The sequence below is a fragment of the Neopelma chrysocephalum genome, unplaced genomic scaffold (genome assembly GCF_003984885.1).
Source record: "Neopelma chrysocephalum unplaced genomic scaffold, ASM398488v2 Primary Assembly neopelma1_75, whole genome shotgun sequence".
NCBI classification, from domain to species: domain Eukaryota; kingdom Metazoa; phylum Chordata; class Aves; order Passeriformes; family Pipridae; genus Neopelma; species Neopelma chrysocephalum.
Window position 1 is genome coordinate 7,273,059 of NW_020897736.1, and position 20,070 is coordinate 7,293,128.

General features: G+C 42.9%; 1 protein-coding gene across 2 annotated transcripts in view; it reads right to left on the bottom strand.

Annotated features, from left to right (window-relative positions):
* Positions 1 to 20,070, bottom strand: part of ABHD2 (abhydrolase domain containing 2) — a 33,538-nt gene extending 13,468 nt beyond the window's left edge. The window contains exons 1-4 of one of the 2 annotated variants that reach the window (XM_027688394.1): positions 20,022 to 20,070; positions 10,169 to 10,257; positions 9,124 to 9,324; positions 461 to 636 (exon numbers count right to left, since the gene is read on the bottom strand). In XM_027688394.1, coding sequence (XP_027544195.1) covers positions 461 to 636; positions 9,124 to 9,317 — 370 coding nt within the window. In that variant the 5' untranslated portion in view covers positions 9,318 to 9,324; positions 10,169 to 10,257; positions 20,022 to 20,070. Of the gene's footprint in view, positions 1 to 460; positions 637 to 9,123; positions 9,325 to 10,168; positions 10,258 to 19,440; positions 19,645 to 20,021 lie in introns of those variants that run through there. The other variant, XM_027688395.1, reaches the window with a different exon arrangement.

The window sequence follows — 20,070 nt, forward strand, 5'->3', positions numbered from 1 at the left end:
TGCTAAGCACAGACATGCTGATCAGCTGACATTAACCATCATCTACTCTGTGGCTAATCTAATGATATTTGATCTGCTGACACTGCTCACTACTTTAACAAGATATCATTTCATCAATGAAGAAAGTAATTGTTGTAATTCAAGTAACCACAGTAAATTACATTCAGGATTAGCATATGCTCTTCAAATTAGCTATCACTCTCATGTGCAAAGCTCCAACATTACCAGCTCTAGCCACTGAATTTTTGCCTCATTAGAGCAGCATTGTTCAGATTCTCTTCAGCTACAAAGATAACAGTAACTGTTCTAGTGCAGCATTGCACCACGAGGATCTCAACACTGGCAATTAAAAAAAAGAAATCTGCTTTTTCCGAAGGCCAAATGGGAGTCGTGGGCTCTATCTTCATCCGTCTCCCAGAGCACAGAACCAAGGTTAGCAGCCAGCAGCTGTTTGACTGACCTCCAATGCAGTGCTCAGACCGTGGCTCAAAGAGATCAAATGTGGCTGTTGCTCCATCTGGCATCGTGAGGTACTTGCGGAGTCCATATGGATGTGGTGATCTCACTCTCCCCATTTTCCCATAAAGGGCAGTCTGGATATGTCCACTCTTTCCCCAGATCAGGGGTGGAATGTACCTGAAAGGCAGTAATTTAATTGCTTACCCTTGCTGTGTTAATGATCCTTTAAGAACAGATAAGCACTCCCATAACAAATCTCTCACCAGTTACCAAATATAGTAACAGATATGGAATTGTTTTTGCTATGACTGAACTGGCAGCAGTGATCTTTGCAGCCTTACACAAGAGGAGAGACCAAAATGCTCTCAAAGCTAAAAAAACAGCACCGATAGCAGCAGCAGCAGCAGCCAAAACCCTGACATTCTTCTATATTGAGATGTTAGAGGCACAAATGCTCCTCAATAAATACACAGAGACCTTGTGCCTCGGTGAGACTGGGACTCCATGTTGCCAGCCAACCAAAGTGACCTCTAGAACTGTAAAGTGTTGTAAATCTGTTTTAATTGAAACACTGAAGCCTGCTGGGTTGAGCCACATGACCTTGTGTAAGCACTTACCTGTACAAGCCAGTAGCAGAAATGACAGGATTCACAGCAAGTTTTAGAAAACTGAAAGCCCCAAAACTTGCTGGTTGGGACCATTTTACACAGAACTGCTTTACTAAGTTAAGCAAAGAGCACAGGACAGGTTGATTTTGCCTCTCAGAATTAGGTAAATTTAGGACAATTTTAAGAGACCCATTCAGAACTGGCCAAGCTTTGCTGAATAGAATAATAAGTCCCTTTCAATCAGAGGGGATCCTGAGAGATTAGCAACTTCCTCCAGTTATTCCCTTTGACTTCTTGAGACCACATGAAGCAGAGATCATGTTCTTCCCTGTCCACAGAAAACTAGGCATCTCAGGACTCAAATTCACTACTTAAGCCCATAATCCACTAGGAATGTGACTGAAACCTTACCTTTGTGCTCTGACACTACCTACTCACACAGCTGGACCTTCCCCATGCCAGTTCCTATGTGTCATATCCGCAACTCCCTCTTCCCCTGCACACTCCTTAAAAAGACTTCCTACAAAATAAGAACTATTTAGGCTTGTTTAGCAAGACAACAGTGGTAGTATGCTTCCTTCTCCCTGTTCTTTTCCCTCATCTATGAGGGAGACTTCTTACAGTCAAAGCAACACAGCAGTTCACTGTAGTTTCACTCAAATTTTTGCAAGTGCACTTCCCAAAGAAACCCAAAATAGATTCCTGTAGAAGCAGCTACCACTTCAATAAAGGTGAGCATCAGCTGGCAGCTTTTGCAGCAACCTCGTAAATTGGCCCTCAGTGCATCTTAGATTTGATCACTCAACTATAAAGCTTTTCAAAGGATCCATACAAGGCCAGTAGCACTACCCCTCTTCTGTCAGCCCAGCATCTCTGCACTGGGTCTTGCCAGGCACCACGTGCAGCTGTGCAGATTCCTAATGATAGGGACTGTACAAGCTCATCCTCTGAAATAGCTGGTAGAGGTGGAAAGTAGTCAGTGGATCCATTCTCACTATTCAGAGTAGATATCCATTAGAATAATGCAGTCAAACTGAGCCAGACTGCACAAGAACCACAGATGGTTCTGCTCAAGTCACAAACAGCTCAGTGAAGAGGCTTTGAACACAACTATTATGCCAGATATACTGGCAGAGACATTGCTCTTCTAACATAAGGAAAACCAGTGGCTTCACCCCAGTAGTTCCCTTTACCACCAGTTCAGGTCAGGAGCCATACTCCACACTACACTGTGCTTTGACTGCATTTGTGTTTTTTCCCCACAGACACCCTTTACAGATAAGGTTTGCCGGCTGCTTTTGAGGGGAGCTGACAAATACAACCCATAATAAGAATTTGTAGCTCTTTTAGAAGAGACGCAGATGTCAACATTGTTTCATGCTTTCCCACCTTGGGTTAAGCACATGCATTGTAAAGTTTTGGCAAGTCTGCTTCCATACAGTGCTTTTCAAATCAACGATTATCCCAAAATCTTACCCCATGGGGCTAACAGGGAAGCAATATCTCCAGCTACAGCAGCTAAGCTATACAGCTGTCACTGATTACTGCTACCATCTTGATAGAAAAAAAAAAATATAAGCCAAAAATCAAGGATCTCTGCAAGCACAAAACCTTTCCTCATGTTTAATCTACAGTTCAGTTTCCAGCTATAGGTTACAGTCATCCATTGGAAGAGATGCAGCAGCAGATACCACAGGATGTTGCTACAGAGGAAATGAGAAGTCTTCAAAGACTCACCACTACTGCCAGAGTTTAAATCAAGACAAAAGGCTTCAAGCATACTACTTACCAAGAGTGCACTGCTTACCAGTCTGCCTCCACAGATGGTTCCTCTGAGGAAAGAGACCCCCAAACCTGACTTTGAACAACCCAACTGGAGGTTACCTAAGTACTGATCTGCAATAACTCAAACCTTTATGCTACTTTTACGGGCAAACAGCACATGCAATTTTGTTGATACATTCTTCATTTAAGGTAGGAATCCCTGTGAGTATCCATAATGGACAAATGATACCTACAGTTTCCACATCTCCCTCAAAGCTTAAACTGTGTGAAGCCCTATGGACAAGGGAACACTCACTGTTGCTCCTTTCAGAGTGAACAAGAGTTTGAGCATCCTATGGACCAAGTAAAATGCTCAGCTTATCTTTTATGATGCTAACTTCAGTCAGCTGCTTAAGCATCACACTGCCCGCAGCAAAGATGGCTTGTGTTAGTCATTCTGCATGAAAATGCACTCTCGAATAAATATTTAAAGGTCAAGACTCAGCATGAGTAATGTGCATACTACTCTGATGCAGTTTTGTTACTCCTGTTTAGTAATACTTAAGCACGTTGTTAAGTGTATTTCTACAGTTTGCACTTTATTTTAAAGCAGTTAAAGCTCTGAAATACATCCAAGCCTTCAAGCAGCAGCTTATCTCACCAATAGTTTTGTTTAGGTCCATCAACCTCTAATCGACAGTTCCAAAGACATTTCCATACTCAACTGAAAAAAGCCAGTGCTGATAGCAATAGCTAGCACAGACTGTTTTGTAGTGAAGCCAACATTCCTCATGGCAAACAGCTGAAAAAGATGCTCCTCCAAAACAACATCCTGCAGGCAAGAAGAGCATGTACTCAGGGTATCCTTCTTGTGGCTTACCTCAACAAAACAAGCTCAACAGGATGCAACACAACCATGCAGGCTGAGCAACTAAGTAGTATTCATTCTAAGGCGCATTTGAGCACTGCCCTTCAGCATTTATGCTAAAACTATCACTACTGCTAAATTTAACCATGTCTTTCAAACAAGGGCCCTTCACTCAAAAGCAGTTGGCTTCCCTTCAGCATTGATAATCAGCAGAAACAGAGAAAGCGTTCAAAGACTTCAACTCCTCTATGTCTGCTATAAACCAAAGTGGTTTTGAAAAGCAGTGTATCATAGAGATTATTACTCCAGCACAGCAAACTTCCCCGTATGGAGATGACTCACTATGTATTCCTCAGTATCCTGTTCCAGTGAAGCTCCTCACAGATGTACAAGAGCCCAGGCCCAAACAGTGTCTATAGGCAGCATTTTCACTGTTCTGCAATAGTGGCTTATGGTGACAGAAGCTGAGCAGACAGCTGGGTGGTGAACAGCACTCAGGAAGACCTCTTGCCAAGACCTCCACACAAGGACAAGAATAATGTACCACAATAACACAGAGAAGCACGTACTGATAAAATCCAAAGAAAAAGTTGCATTGTGCTAGAAATGGATATTTTTATGCCTGTGAAGCAAAAATGGTTTCCCAGTTTGCTCCAGACCCAAAGGCTTTTAACTGACTCATTTTCCTGTTTTGATTTGGTTGCAATAGACAGCAGGGACTCTGGGTAAAGATAAATATTTGAAGCAGTTATGTCTTCCAGTAACCAGCCCTATAACTTCCAGTAAGAGGATTCTGCAACAGAAGGCAGACACGAGAACAGGCCTAGGGATGCAAGTTACTTATTATGGAAGCTGACTTATATGGCACAAAAGTACAGAGTTCAGTCTTAACTGGCTGAGTGAATTCACAGCCAGTTACATAAATCTGCTCACAAATGCTAACGTTTTAGCTCCAAATTTGCATTTCAACTGTGTAGCACAGCCCCCCATCTTGATAGGTGGCTGCACACAACAGTGCCCAACAGCAAGAGAATTCCTAGGTTTTCCACGAATATTTCTCCTAGCATTTTAATATTTAAAACAATTCCAACATGTGATTGTTGATTAAGTTTAGTGGCTCTCAGGCAGTAGATTATAATTTTAGAGCATGTACATCGCTCAGTATGCAGGAATTTAGGAAAGCAGCAGCTGTATAAGCAGCTCACACAAAGCACATAAAAACTGTGCTATTTTTATTAGCAAGCATCAGCATTCAGGTCCTCAAAGATCTGAAGTGGAAGTTCAGCAACAGGCTTATTTCTGGAACATTACTTCATTTCATCTGAGGAGATTAACACTTGAAACATTAACTCTTACATGGCCTTTGATGTGCTGTAGTACCTTGGATACTGATGGTGAGAAAACAGAGCCTACAATTTGTCCATGTCAGGACACCCTGAGAACTGCTGCCAGCATTACAACAGGTGACAGATTATTTCCCCCCCCCTTTATTGAGCAGTTTGGAAGTATTTAAAGAATGCTTTACAAAATCAAACTTAGTTTGAACCTTGTCCTTTACTTGATGCGAGAGAATGCACTTTGAATTCTGATCAAGAAAACTCATCTAGAAGTCTGCAGGGTTCAATCCCCTCCCACAAATATATAGAAAGCAGCTTTTTCTGCATCAGCTCATCTAGGCTGCTCAACGTGATGAAAACAGAGCAAATATGAAACAAAAAAAATTTAAGCAGGTTAAGGAGCTTCCATGTCCCCTGAGCCTAACAAGTGGAGTAGAAGTGTTTGCTGCCCATAGAAACTGTATGAAGTTAGAACTATTTAAAAGAACACCTCCTTCACCATTTAGGCAGCTTTTATTTAGAAAAGTGCCCAACACACCCCTCCTCAACCTTCACTGACTACAGAGAAGTATTTTAGTCAAAACAAGGCATGAGGATTACAGCACTTACAGTCTTCCTTCAGAGGGTGAAGGCTTTTTGATGATAAGAACTGGAGAACAAGGCTGCTGCCAATGCCACAGCACCCAGCAAGAACTCAAAACCCTGAGGCTGCTTCTCTCCCCCAGGTTAACACTTCAATTTACCAATAGGGAGCTGCCATTCTCCTCTACCTCTCAGCACGTTCACCTGCCAAAGCTTCAGGGGTAACACTGTTGCTCTAGTTTATTATTCTCCTGGAAGTGTTCCTCCCAGGGTAAAACACCAAGGAGTTGACAGGAATCAAACACTCCTTGCTATTAGGAGGAAGAAAAGAACACTGAAAAGCTTGAAGACAGCTTTTCTGACTACTTGTCTCCTTGCATCCAGGAGAAACGCAGTGACAGTGCAAAGGAGTCTTCTGGTAGCCTACTTATCCAGTATAGGTTAGTGTGCAAACAAAGGATAAGAAGGATCTAGGCTGGATCTTTGACAGTGTTTACTAACAGGCTTGACAGTCATTTGCTTCAATCTTTGAGGAGCTTGCCTTTATTGATGATAAAAAGTGTGCAGACAGTAAGGATAATTATTTTCGATAGGGATGACACGTGCCACATCTCTACAGAAGTAAAGATACACACACTTGATGGTAGAATAAATTGTAAACAGCCAAAAAAAGTCTAGCCTACTACAGCAAGCACTGGCCAAATTTATCCTCATGAATCAAAGAGCCAACGCTGCATTTCTACAGGAGTAAGAGCAGATGAAGGACTTTCCGCACCCATTTGAAAGACAGGAAAAGGAGACAGCTGCAGCCAGGGATTAGGCCCAAGGGCTCGAGAGCACCAATAGCTGGGCTGATTTGCAAGAGCTTCCATGCAAGAAGCAGCAATTTGAATGGAAAAGGGTCTGATTATACTACTCCACTTGGCAAGTCAAAGTACAAAGCTGGACAGGGCAGAGGAAGGGAGACAGAGGTAAGAAAACGTGAGCTCTAGGAAGACATTCTCTTGCTTACCAGTGTTTGCTAGATAAGTAGAAAGCTTCTAGCAATTTAGAGAGCTGTAAAAAGCAGTACTAACGTCGGCAAGTACAAGGTACCTGGCACGCAGCCATCTCAGGCAGTTTTACAATTCAAAGTTCCTAAATTATTCATCTACCACCACTTGGCTTACTGAACAACACCACAGTTACAACGGGTAAGTCCATAGGTGAGGATGGTGCCATAAAGGGAAAATAAAGTCCAAAAATGTTTTCTCCAAGTACTTTTGAACACCTACACAGATAGAATAACTTTGCTTATTTCTGCTTTCTCCCTGCCACCCTGTTTTTCCCAGCAGTACCCTCACCCCTTCCTCCATGAAGCTAAGGGAGCTGAACAAACCAGGTCTGAAAGCCAGTTCACAGCTGTGAACATTCTTCTGTAGAGAAGAATTGGTCATATAACAGATCTGACAACAAACCCAGTACTGATATAACAAAAGGGATTGCTGGGCTACTTATTTTGCTTTCATGGTAGAATTTGAAAAGAGCTGCTTAATCAGCTTTCCTAACACTCTGAATAATTAGCAAGTAATCAAAGCCTTGCAAGATTTTTCAGTGGAGTATGGCACAAGCTGTTTTCACACAGCTTTTTGCTAATTAGTCCTGCAAACTATTTCATGCATAATTGCAGGAATTTAAATATATTTGTTCCACTTTAGTCCCCAGGTGACTTTCATGCCTAAAGACAGGATTTCTTTGATTATTTTTTTTTAATTTCTGTATTGAAAAAAGTCCATGATAACATCAATAGTAAGAAAAAAACTCACATATACATCATCTTAAAGCTGTCTGTCCTGTAAATCCTTTCAATCCCCAACAGCAATTATATTCCTGTCTTCCTTAACAGAGGTACAGCGGTAAGAGGACTGAACAACTACCTATTGACACATTGTTCTAACTTGTTTCAGCTGAGTTTGCTTCCTGGGGTCATGGAAACCTTTCAGACAATATTCTACGCAAGAACCATGTATAGGAGATCGCTGCTGCAGCTTTCAGAGAAGTTGGCAAGCCTGAGCTCAGCTGATCCAGAGAAAACAACCCACAACTGCACATTATTAACACAACACCAGGGTTCTGCAAGCAGCTCTTCACACCTGCAATTAATGCACAACAGATGTCTAAAAATTGCAGTACATGTTCTGCATTTTCACTCTTCGGGGTATGGTTTGTTCTCCAACTGAAAGTCAAAAACATGGCTGTAATACAGTAATGCTAAGAGCCTGTGCTGTGAGAAGAGCTGACATAGGGGTAATATGGACTCTGAATTAGCTTCCAATCCATTTCCAAAGATTAGTTGATACTAATATGCCTCCAAGACTGGTAATCAGCACAGCTTCATGCCTTCTCCTTCAGTGACTATGTCAATCTGGACTGCTACACTGAGATGGCAAATGTCTAAAGGTACCAAGTAACTTGAACCTCCTTAATGTATTTTTGAGGTACGTAATTGCTTTGCAGTTGAGGGAGTGGACACAATCAAGAATCCAAACACACATTACTGCCAAACCTGGAGTGCATCACAGAACCCTCTTTGGGTTCCAATTTAAAAACAGATAATGCTTTGTTTCCTCTAAAAGTTTACAGACCCCATGGCCTCATATCTTACACCTTATATAATCAAGGCACCCAACACAGCACTGCTAAAAGCCTCTCATCTCCCCTAGAATGACTATCCTTAAGTCAGTTTGACTTTTGAGATCCAAAAGGAAAGTTCATGCAGCTGCACTGAGCACTTAGTAGATAATTGATGTATTTAGGGCTTCTAAATAGGACTTGCAAGTTTTCAAAGTGATTGCAGAAGATAAATACTGTAATCAAAGTCCTTGTCCCTCCAAAGGCTCATGAAATTGTACTAAATGCTTCCTATTATTGGTGAAGGTTACTGGTGAAGATAAGAGCTGCTGCACTGATTCTGGAGGTCCTAGAATGGAGGGTCAAGGATCAGTCTGCTCAAACACACAGTTGACATAAGGTCAATTTGAAGTGAATGCAACAGCCTTAGAGCTGGCCAGTATGTCATCACTTGATTAAACTAGTTATGATGTGCTCTACCCAGTAATACATTTAATTAGTTTTCAATCAACTTAAGGCACTTCAAATAGGAGTAGGCACTTTAAAACTAATAGCCACCCCTGTGTTCATTATAAGCACACTCACACAGCATAAAAACCATTTCCTCCCTGTGACCCCCAACAGATTTCCTCCCTAAGAGAAAGGAGTACAAGAACATGAACAAGTGCTGACTGCATCCGTGGAGAGCCCTGCACAACAAGGGTTGGTCCTAACTCCAGGTACCTGGGACACTAGCAATAATGAAATGCTTGACTTGGAACAGGTTTATTTTATCAAGATTGCACCCTGCACCAATTTATTTGCACCCAGGTTTAAGAAACACACTAGGCAGAAGAACAGATAAGTGCAGCTCTTATTCCCATAATATAGGTCAACATGGAAAAAATGTACTTACTCTTTGGTCAGAAGTGGGCATGATTTGAGTAGAAAGCGGGCCAAAGCAGAGTCCTGGTAAATGAGTTCAGGAGGGGCAGTTGGGCTTTTTAAATTCAAGCAGCGAACAATAACATACAGCACAGCAGCAACTGCAGCCAGCTTCACCCCATCAAACACTGCTGGCAGCTCAGAGGTTTCCAATATTGCACTCATTTTGAGCCTGGAGATAAAAAAAAAATATAAAAGCTTTTAGAAATATACTGTTGGATGTGAGTATCAACTGTCATGTAAAATACACAACTGTGCTAACCAACTAAATTTGTTAGTCAACACTGCTAAGAAATCCTAGCATATCAACTCAGACTAGCAACTTTCAAGATGAAGGGAAATTTATTTGGTACTGGTCTAAGCACCCTGATCAACAGAAGAAATAGAAACTGGGTGATCAGCTGGGAAGGAGATTTATTCCTAATCAGTGCTGCATTACAATTGCACCAGCATCTCAGGTGTCAAGCCCTGGTCTGCAGCCAGTCAATGCATTCAGGATCTTGCACAAGACTACCCACAGCTCAAACAGAAGCCAGGTGAAAAGTCAGTCTATAAAGACACCTTAGCAGCTTTGGATGTGTGTTTCTTCACAGATGTACAAGACAGACTTGAAAATGAGAACCTGAAAGAACTACTGTGCTAGCTCCTCAGCCTGAGCTTTACAATTCCATGAGAATACTGGTACTAAACCCTGCCTCTGTTTAAGGTGGTCACTTTATGTACTGGCAATTTCAGCATTTCTTTTAGTTCACTGTAGTTCTGCAGCTGAAGGACTAGATTAATATCTAGTCTTTCAAGGACTTCAGAGTAAAGGAACAGAGGCAGGGAAAAGAACTAAAAAGAAAAATATATCCTTCTGGCTTGAAATCAAGTTTTTAAACCGATCCAGCTTTTTTTGAACACACAGTTCAAACAGCTGGCTGCAGTTGCTGTTGAAGGGGCAGGTTTTTCCCTGGGTCTTTCCTCAGTCATATGGGTAACCCAAGTAAGATATCGACTGACAAGCCAAGTCTTACCAATTTCAATTTTTCCTCAAGCTAGAAAAAAACCTGCTGGTCCTCAGTAGACTTGTCACCTTCTGGATCCACGTGCTACAGGAGTTACCCTGTGAAGGGAGGAAAAGCAAATTGATTATTACTGATAAAGCTGCATCTCTCAGCTGGAGATAAACACAAATTTATACTAAGGTCCCACCACAGACATTACTAGTGATTTGTGTAGTCAGTCATAACCACTTCAACTCTGATCCATCTACATCAGAAATCTCTTGCCCGTGGACAGATTCCAGACTAGATCACTTGCCTACAGCATATTAATGCATTTGCAGTGTGTAAATACACCTTCACGAGCAGAGACAGACCCCATCTCTGCAAGACAGTGTGGCATTGTACCAAATTAGAAAAGCTACCCTAATCCCTTTGTATTTAAAACACCAGAATTAACAGGATGCTGTTTTACTCAACTTTCTGCAATATCTACACTGTTACTGAAGTGTGAAGCCAGACTGAAAGAAGTTTCCTGCTACTTTTATTCAGGCTTAGCAAGGCAGCTCACTCCTACAGATGGAAGCTTGTAAACAGTCTCTGCTTGTTCCCACACTTGCTTTTTGAGATGTTACAACATATCACACTTCAAGACCTTGAGAGCCACAGGAGGCTCAGACACAGCCACCTAATTAATACTAGAGCACATGCAAGAAGGCTTGTTACAAGAATTTGATGATGCCAATAAAGGACAGAGCTTTCAGCCTGTGACCATAAAAGCGTAAGTGATATTTACAATTAGAGTTGGCTTCCTACAGGCACAACAAATCGATGGGGAATCAGAGCTTCCAGGAAAAGCTCCAGAACTGTCTGCTCCCTACCACAGCTGCTGCTTCCAAATGGAAAACACACCACCAGGACAGACCATATCAAAGCTTTATTCTTCCTAGCAGGAATGAAGAGCATCAGAAGTACTTTCTGTACTCAGTGCAGCTACACCAAAATCCCTTGGAAGAAAACACAAATGACATCAGCTATTAACAGCGTGCTGAAAAGCTGCAAGTTTCTGCCACCATAACCATATGCATCACAGAACAGAAGGTGAGGAAAGAAGAGACATTTAATTTTGGACAGCTCTGAAGCTTTTATTTTCCAATTCTGAGCTTCACCGTAGAAGGGAGCAGAGTGGGCCACAAAAAGACATCTACTCAGAACATTACGTTGGCATCACATATCTCAATGAAGAGTTCAAGTAAAATGTTCAGCTGTATCACGTCCATACTTAGTATATTTTCACCAACCCTACCATCAGTTGTGTAGGAGACAACAGGCAAACTACAGAAATGGCTTCCCCAGGGAAGGTACAAGTGGCAGAAGAGCAGACCAAGTTCCTGAACTCCAGGACAACCAGGTGCTTGAGCAAACCTTCCCCAGCTGAAACTCCCAGGAGTTCTGTTGACATATTCCTTTCATTGTTTTATTAAGAAAATTATGAGACACTAATACAAGACTTATCCCAGACCTTCCTGCCACCTGGATTTTAAGCTAGTTTGCCATTTACAGCTTTCACCTTAGTGAATTTGTTAAAAATAAAGCTGGGCACAATTAGTCATTAGGATTTTGTACTAGTGATTCAGTGTAACTGATCCAGCTAAGCCCTATCTCCCTGAGAGTGCTCCCTCCCATATAATCTTCCGATTACAAACACACCACGTCTTTTCTGATACTTTTAGATCTCATTTTAGCCTGTCACTCCCTTAAAACAGCTTGATATTACTTACAGAAAAATCAGCTGTTGGTAGGCAGGATTATGCTCTGACACTTGTGAACTAGTACTTTTCCATTTTAAGACAGTCTAAACACACATTCACTGAACTTACGCACCTCAAACATGTGCTAGAGGATCATGTACTTGTCAGGATCTTTACCCAAAAGCTCAGATCAGTCTGTAGATGTAACACAAAGCTGGCACTGCTGCTGCAGTTGCACAGGTATCTGCAGTGATTATTTAAGCAATGGATCTAAGTCCATGAAGACTAGATTGGTAAACTCCAAGCCCTATGGATCCAGCTGTGGCACTTCAGGTAATTCCTCTACAGTCTGGTATTTCTGAAGACCTAAACAGACCTGTCTTGGCCAGGGCAGATTTGCAGGGGCTGAGTCAAGGCACTCTGCTCTAAAATTTCAAGGGTTTAGCTTAATAAAATGAATTTGAGCTCTGCCTCTAATCACATCGGACAAATGCCTCCCTCTTTACCAGCTGGGATAAGGTCACCTTGCTTCTGTTTTGTTAAACCCTTTTTGCATTGACCCAATAAACTTGTCTGTTTACGAAAAAGGACAGATAACCACAGTGTTGAGCCAGACAAATTTTAATCTAGAATATCCTCTAACAGGGTCAGCATTAATTTAAATGGACAAACATTTGGTCCCTTCTGTATGCAGAACACTGCAGGTTAGACAAAACTAGCAAGAGGCAGTAAGTGTACCACTGGAAGCAATCAAGCCTGCCTGTACATCCATCACAGGGTTTGAGATCCACATTGAGAAACACAAAGAATTTGAAACTCTTGGCCCCAAGGATGTTATTTTGAAGAACCTTACACTTTTTTTTTAAAGAATCACAGGCATGACAGCCCCCAAGACCAACAGCCCTTTTAAGCAATGTTCTTAAGTCCCAATTGTGACCGAGAGCTAAGTTTAAAATCAATCACTGGAAAGCAAGTGCTGTATTTGTGGTCTTTTCATTTCCCCTTTTATCACAAAAAGCTGAAAATCATGTTGCAGGAAACATTTCAGCACTACTGCTAGAGTGCACTTCACCTGTACAAGTACAATGAGAAAAAACCCCCCATGTCTCCCCCCTTTCCAGACAGGAACAGAAACAAGTACAACAAAAGCCAGTAGAGCTACAGTAAATTCCTTACTATCCTTTCAAAGACACTAGGTTTTGGAAGAGCCATCAAAATATTTACTTGTATAGTAAGTGAATTCACAACTGTCAACAAATCCAGGACCTGTACACGTTTCAGTTACAGGCTTCCTGTGGAGAGGAAACTTCCAGGGACAGAAGTCACTTCATGCTGTGACTCAATGCAGCACAATCAGGATTTGTTAACTACCAAGCATTACAGCTCCTCCACCCATGGAAGCAGAGTCTGACTGTGCATACTGGAAAGCCAACATTAAAAAAGCAAAGACATTAAAGGAAGCCATTCCCACAGGGTCCTTCCTTCAGGCCTTTTAACGAGCCACTGAAAGCCTCATTTCACTAGAAATGCTTCTGGCTAAAGCAAAGATGCAGCTATATGGAACAGACAAGAGCAAAGGCTTCTCTGAACGGGACTCCACTAGCAAGATATTTTATGCTCCATTACATTGACTGAAGAATCTTGAAGGAATGCCATTTTCAGGAAGGGCAGCTCAGTACAAAAGCCTCATAGCTGCCCTCCCACCAGTCAGCACTCTGGCTCACCGGTGCTCTCAGAGCTCAGCTGGACACCAAAGTGAAGCATGCCTGGCCAACACTGAAAGTCTTTAAAAATCCCCTTTCTTATGCTTTTACAGCTTCCACGAAGTAGTGTAATACTCTTACCCACAAAGATTCAGAAGAGTCAAAGAAGCTGCTTCTGACAGACTAAGCAGACAGACTTTGTTAACTAACGCACCACACATTTCTTGGACTGGTTTAATATATTTTTAGTGTCCACCTGGGGAATAAAACTCAAAGTAAGTATGTTAGACAAGAGAAAAGCAAACCCACCCTACTTTAAGAGTTGTTCCTAGGCAGATCAGAAGTAAGTTTTTTTTACCATTTCTTTGAAGGGCAAAGGAGGATGGCTGTTTCACTGAAATTAGTTCTTTGGGGAATGTTTCTAGGAAATTAATTGTCTTTAATATCAACCAAACCTAATGCCTCTTCTGAAAGATACACTGCAAAACCAGAAATTACAGGCCTGTCACTGCCAGGTTAGATATTTAGAACCATGTTATGGAGAAGGGAACTTTATTAAGGAGAGGTTTGAAAGCCAGAGCAGTGCATAGTTTTTCAAATAAAGGCAAGTTTTACGCTTATTACTCAAATCTCACTCCAGGAAGTGTACAGAAATGTCACATCATTGAGCATTCAATGGGTTTCAATGCAGAGGAAGATGTCTTGAGACCATCCAGATGAAGATGAATACACCTGGGAAAGGCTCTGAAGCATGTGTCCTGATGGGAAAGGCTGCCAGACTTTTTGTAAAGCACTGGAGGGCAGTCTGAAGGCACACAACCTACACAACTACAGGAACCTGTTCAAGAGGAATCATGAAGAAAGCCTCAAGCTTTATTGCGCAGTCCCATATCCTCCCTTTTACCCAGCACTTGTATAAAAAAATGATTTCCTTTTTATGGAAAAGTGTCAAGTCTAAACTGCTACTTTGTTTCAAGAAAATTAAATAGATACAAGTATTTTAGGGCCACGCCAGCAACTATACCTCATCAGCTTAAGCACACAAAGCAAGTCATGACACCACTTATCTTGAGACTGGCATGTACCCAGCCCAAGCTTATCCAGAGCAAAACCTCCCATAACCTTTGGTGGTGGCTTAAAGAAAAACATGTGAAACAAGTGCTGAGATCATCTTGATGCATCACTTGGTTCTTCTGGCCATTTCAAAGAGCCAACTAAGTCTCAGACCTCAGAGCAGAGAGGGTATAATTAAGAATTAGCTGAGCACTTCAAGCACTTAAGCTTAGGGTTAGATGTGGCCACGAGAGATAAAGCCCAGTCCTCAGGAGTCCAGCAAAGCCCACCATGGTTTTGTTGTCTTATATGTGACAGATTTTATCTCCAAAGAGGGCACACTGACATGTCCCCTCACAAGGATGCTTAAAAGAACACTACTTGGAGAGCACGTGGAAGTCCTTGGTGCAAATCCCTCCACCTCGTGCCAGAGCCTGCACCCAGGCCAGGATTTGGCCTGTTGGCAAGTACAGACACCAGCAAGTATTGTTTACACCCTGTTCCAAAAAGAATTTCTTGGCTGGTGCCTTCACTGGAATTTGACCTTTTCATGAATTACAATACTTGGCTCATACTAAGTTTAGAGGTACTGTGAGGTTATGGGGATAAAGTTCCCAGCACAAGGCACCATCAGCACAGAAAGACAGGTGCGTTTAACTGGAGCCTTTTCCTTTCTGACTTTGAGGAATCCTACATCTTCAGAGCAGAAATCAACCACCTAAGAGGGCTGGGTGTATACCCCAGGCAACTTGCCTAAGAAGCACCTGAAAATAATTCTACAGCCAACAGGGCCAAAGGCACTTTAGGTCCTTCAGTTCTCCAAAAAGGGCAATTTACAGTCAAATGAGCCTTGAATTTCACTTCCTTCCAACTACAGGAACTTCCTTTGTTTCTTCACAATATCATTTTAGCTGATCAAAAATAGTTCAACTGCCCCATAGGCAGCTTTTGTGTATTACTCAAAGAGGTTGCTCTGTGGACTGTGTATGTTGCCTTATCTGGTTCCTCTGTCTCAGGCAGATTGAAAACCACTGCATTAGCTTTTATTGCACAGCCCTGATGAACATGATTAAACTAACACAGAACAAGGCTCTGAGTTCACAGAAATCAATTAATTGCAGTAATCAAATAACTATGTTTGCTTAGATAACATAAGCCTTTCCTCTAAGATAAGATACAGAGACTTGGGACCGTCACACCCTGACCACTACCTTATGGAACTACAGGGCAAAGCTTCAGCTTCTTGTACAAGAGGTCAAGCTTACTTCTACATACAGAGAGAAACACTGGGTAACACCCTTCCACAGCCTTACAGCATTAGCTGCTTATCACACAACCCTGTGCCAGCGAGCAGCATCAAGCTCAAGGGAAGAAGTGGAGTAAACAGGCTGTAGAGAACCTGACAATCCATGCTCAGTGGTTGAGGGAATGATCCCAGCATCAAGCCATAGAGCTGGGAGAGCTAATAAGAACTACATTACAGACCAACATCCCCAAGGAGTCTGCTCTATTCCCTCACTATATTTTGAAGCACAGCATCATATTGTTAAAGCCTCATTTACCCTCCAACTCCAACCCCTCCATCCCCAGTCACAGAGCTCAGCTGTTCATACTGGAGGAGCAGCTCAAAGTCCAAGCACATCACAGCTGTTTGCTCAGCCACAGGGTGCACAGACAAGCAAATAGGGAACATGGTCCACACCAGATCAGCTGCACAGCAAGGAAAGACCACTTATCCCAAAGCACAACACAGGTAAGAGAACTTTATTCAAGACTGGTCCAGTTCAAATAGTCTGAAAACACCTATATCTGAACATGATCCAAAGCTGAGGTGCCACTTGACTGAGGCCTTTAAACACCTTATTTTTTTTCCCTGACGAGCAGCTCCTCTCCACTGGGGAACAGAAGATTTGCAGAGTCATTCTCTCAGAGTCTGTCCATGACTGATAGAAGGCTCACACCAGAGAAGTCCAATTCATGTAATGACATTGAAAATGAAGCAACAACATTTCAGGACAGAAGAACTACATACAAAGAGACAGGACCTGACCAACACACAATTACCACCACTGCCAAGTACTCGGGTTCTACCAGAATGCCAACTAAAACAGTTACCAGCAGCTACATTGCCCTCTCTCCTGCTGAATTCCAAGTGAGAGGCTAGGGATATTATAGGCATACATCTTAGGACATTTTGTCCTTACCTCTTACAAGGACATTCACTGTAAGTGACTGTGCATCTGCTTATTTCACTTAGTGCAACCTTTCATAGTCACATATGTCCAACCTTCACAGAACTGGGTGTTCCAGTTAAGGGACAGCCAGGCTTGAACACCTTCAGCATAACCTTTCTGGAACCTGCAGCTCTATGCAAAAGCATCTTTGAAGATTTAAGTTTAGAAGCAGGACAAACTATTGAAGAGTGACCCTCTCAACAGCAGTCTTTTGTCCCCTTTTGAGGAGTCTGTACTACACTTTCTGAGGACAGAATGTCCTGAATAGGGCTGTATCTCAGTTACTTGAAACTAACACATAAGACATTTCAGGATGGTCTTTGCAAGGGCTCAGTCCATATTAGTAGAGGAAGTTGTCACTCTCATTTATTTTAGTCAGATCAAACCCACAATGAAGGGAAACAAGTATTTCTCAACAGCAGAGTAAGTGCGAGGCAACCGCACTTCTTGGTCAATCCAGAGACACAGATAAAAATCTGTACCCTGGCAAGTGTGACACCTCCTTCCGCTGCCATCACCTCTAACGGAGCACAGGCACAAAGATGCTTCAAGCATCTGGTTTGTACAGAACTGCTTTGCAAAGCATTTTGAATTATCGCTGCCTGATAATGGCAAAGCAAGGTTGGCAGTCAGAGACAATCTTTATTATTAAGTCAACTGATACAGCTGAAGAAAAGACAAGCCCTTGGGCATACAAACCTTCCCAGAGCCAGGACAGGCTGAGTTAGCTGCCTGACTGGGTTAGCATCACTGCCACCCACATATGTTGGGCAAGTGGGACTTTGCTTCTCCACAAGAAGGACAATGTGCCCTTGCACACTGAAATTAAATCAACTGTTTGGTAGTGCAGTCAGTCAGCTGAGTTTGATCAGTTGTTTAACTGTATATAAACTTAAACTTTGCAAGATATTTAGGCTGAAGAAGGGCAAATATTTGCACAGAAGATCAATTGTTCTGTAGCACCCTAAGAATAGCAATTCAGAGCTATAACACCTCATGAAACACTGTTTCAGAGAAACTCAAAAGCAAAGATGAAGACTCCAATATACTAGCAAAACTGTGATTATTTAGGCTTTTGTTGGAGAGTCCAAACCACCAGTTTCAGGCTGTACCTTTCAATAGGAATTATAAGCACCCAGCTTATTATAAGATCCCAGCACTTACACCCCATCAGAGACTTTGCTAAACCCTGTTCTTTGTTAACTTATTCCAAGTTCTGGTACTGCCAGAGCTGGCAGTGTGAAAGTAGAGACGAGGAGGCAAGAGATACAGAGCGAAAAAGGGGAATAACAGGACAATGCGAATCCAGCAGCACCCAGGCCATTTCCATTATTGAATGAGGTTAAACTACAGAAGGTTTGAATCACTGCTCTAAAGCCATCATTTCCTGCTGTGCACCAAATCACACCTAGAAGTACAATTGGAACTTAGCAGGTTCGGACAACCTGTGTCAAGGACAGAGGATGCTATTCTGCCATCTTTTTTTCCCAGTGCCACATCCCAGAACAACTATTTCAACATGTTAATCTCTGCGTTTTCCCATGGCAAGTTTAATAAAGCAGCTTTATGAAACACTAAGAGCTTAAGCTGCTATTCATTCCCTGAATAGAAAAATATAGCTTTTATGAGAGTAGAATAAATTAATTTTCAAGTTTAACTTCTTTAGAAACAGTTGTGCACGATGGAAGGACTTATCCCCAAACTCTCCATCTTCTCCACCCCTAAAAAAGACAGTTTGGCACAATCTTAGATCAGCCCCACCTTCTGTGCAGCTAATTCACTCAGTAACATAGAGGACCTCCTGTGGAAAATCAACTGTTTTTAAGAATAAGGCAAGAGAATAGAAGAACCCAAACATTAGCTCTGATTTCCCTTTTAATAACCTTACTCTTCTTACTCTTGACTTTGAGACCAAAATAAGCCATGCCTCAAATAAGAACAGCTGCATGTCCACTGATCCAAGAGACAGGAGAACCCATTGAAACTCCTCTTGTGAAATGAGAACTAAGCAAACACCTAAGAGAGGACACAGACAAACCAAGGAAAGATAACACAACAACTGAAGACTAGCTGTCAATAACAAAACTCCCTGCACAGGAAATAAACGCTATCGAAGAAAGTCTGAAGATGAGATATCACAAATGCAAACAGCTGAACTAAGCGTCTTACGAACACCATATCAGCAGGGACTAGAACATGTCAACCTGAGCAATATTACAAATGCAGCTGAGTGTGATAAATAAGGCCTGTAAGATGAATACACTGTACCAGTTAGCTGACTAACAAGCCACTAACATTTGTCACAGAATGAGGCACCAGTGCTGTGGAAGCCGAGCAGTAATCTGCAAGAGGCAGACAGGAATCTTTAGTGCTTGCCAGGCCAGTGACAATTGTACATCAACAATAAGAGGAAGCTGTTACGAATTCTCTGAGGAGACCTGCATGAAAATGCAGAATGCAATCCCTCCAGCCATAACTGCGTGAATAAAGCTACTGCTGACACACCTCCTCAAAGAAGTTAGTGTCAGGTGAGGGATTTCATCAGCTGTAACAGATGCACCTACCCACCGTGAGCTGGAGGAAGTCACGAGTTACACGTGAAGGTGCAGAAAGGAGCAATCCCATCACACAGGCTGACAAGCAGGTACATGGTACCTAACAAAAGGGAGTCTGAAGCTGATGCGAGATGCTCCTAGCGGGGTCAGGACCTTGGAGCACCAGAGAAGAGGCCGTTTGGGGGAACAGTGTGACCTGGCAGCCAGAGGCACAGCTGCCCTGGCTCTAACCCACACAAGGGCCACCCTCTGCTCCGCACTGAGCTCCCGATAGCATCCCACCCCGGCCTTCCCTCCCTGCGAGCACAGGGATGTGCAGCTCCCGGCCCAGCTTCACACTCCCAGGGAGGGCAGGGGGCGGCTGTCACCGCACCGCCAGCCCCAGAGCTTCCACCCTCGGGGAGAACCGGACGCCGAGGGACACCCCACCTCGGCCCCGGGCAACAGACATGCGAGGACAACGCACGGCGGCTGGGCAGGGCGAGACCCGGCCGCGGGGCAGCCCCCTGCGGCCACGCACCGCCGGGAGAAGAACGGGAGGGAGACTCGGCCACCCCCCGAGCCCCGCGGGAAGATGCTCCCCGCCTCACCTGCAGGCTCTGCAGGGCACACAGCCCCCTCCGCTCCTCCCGCCGCCGC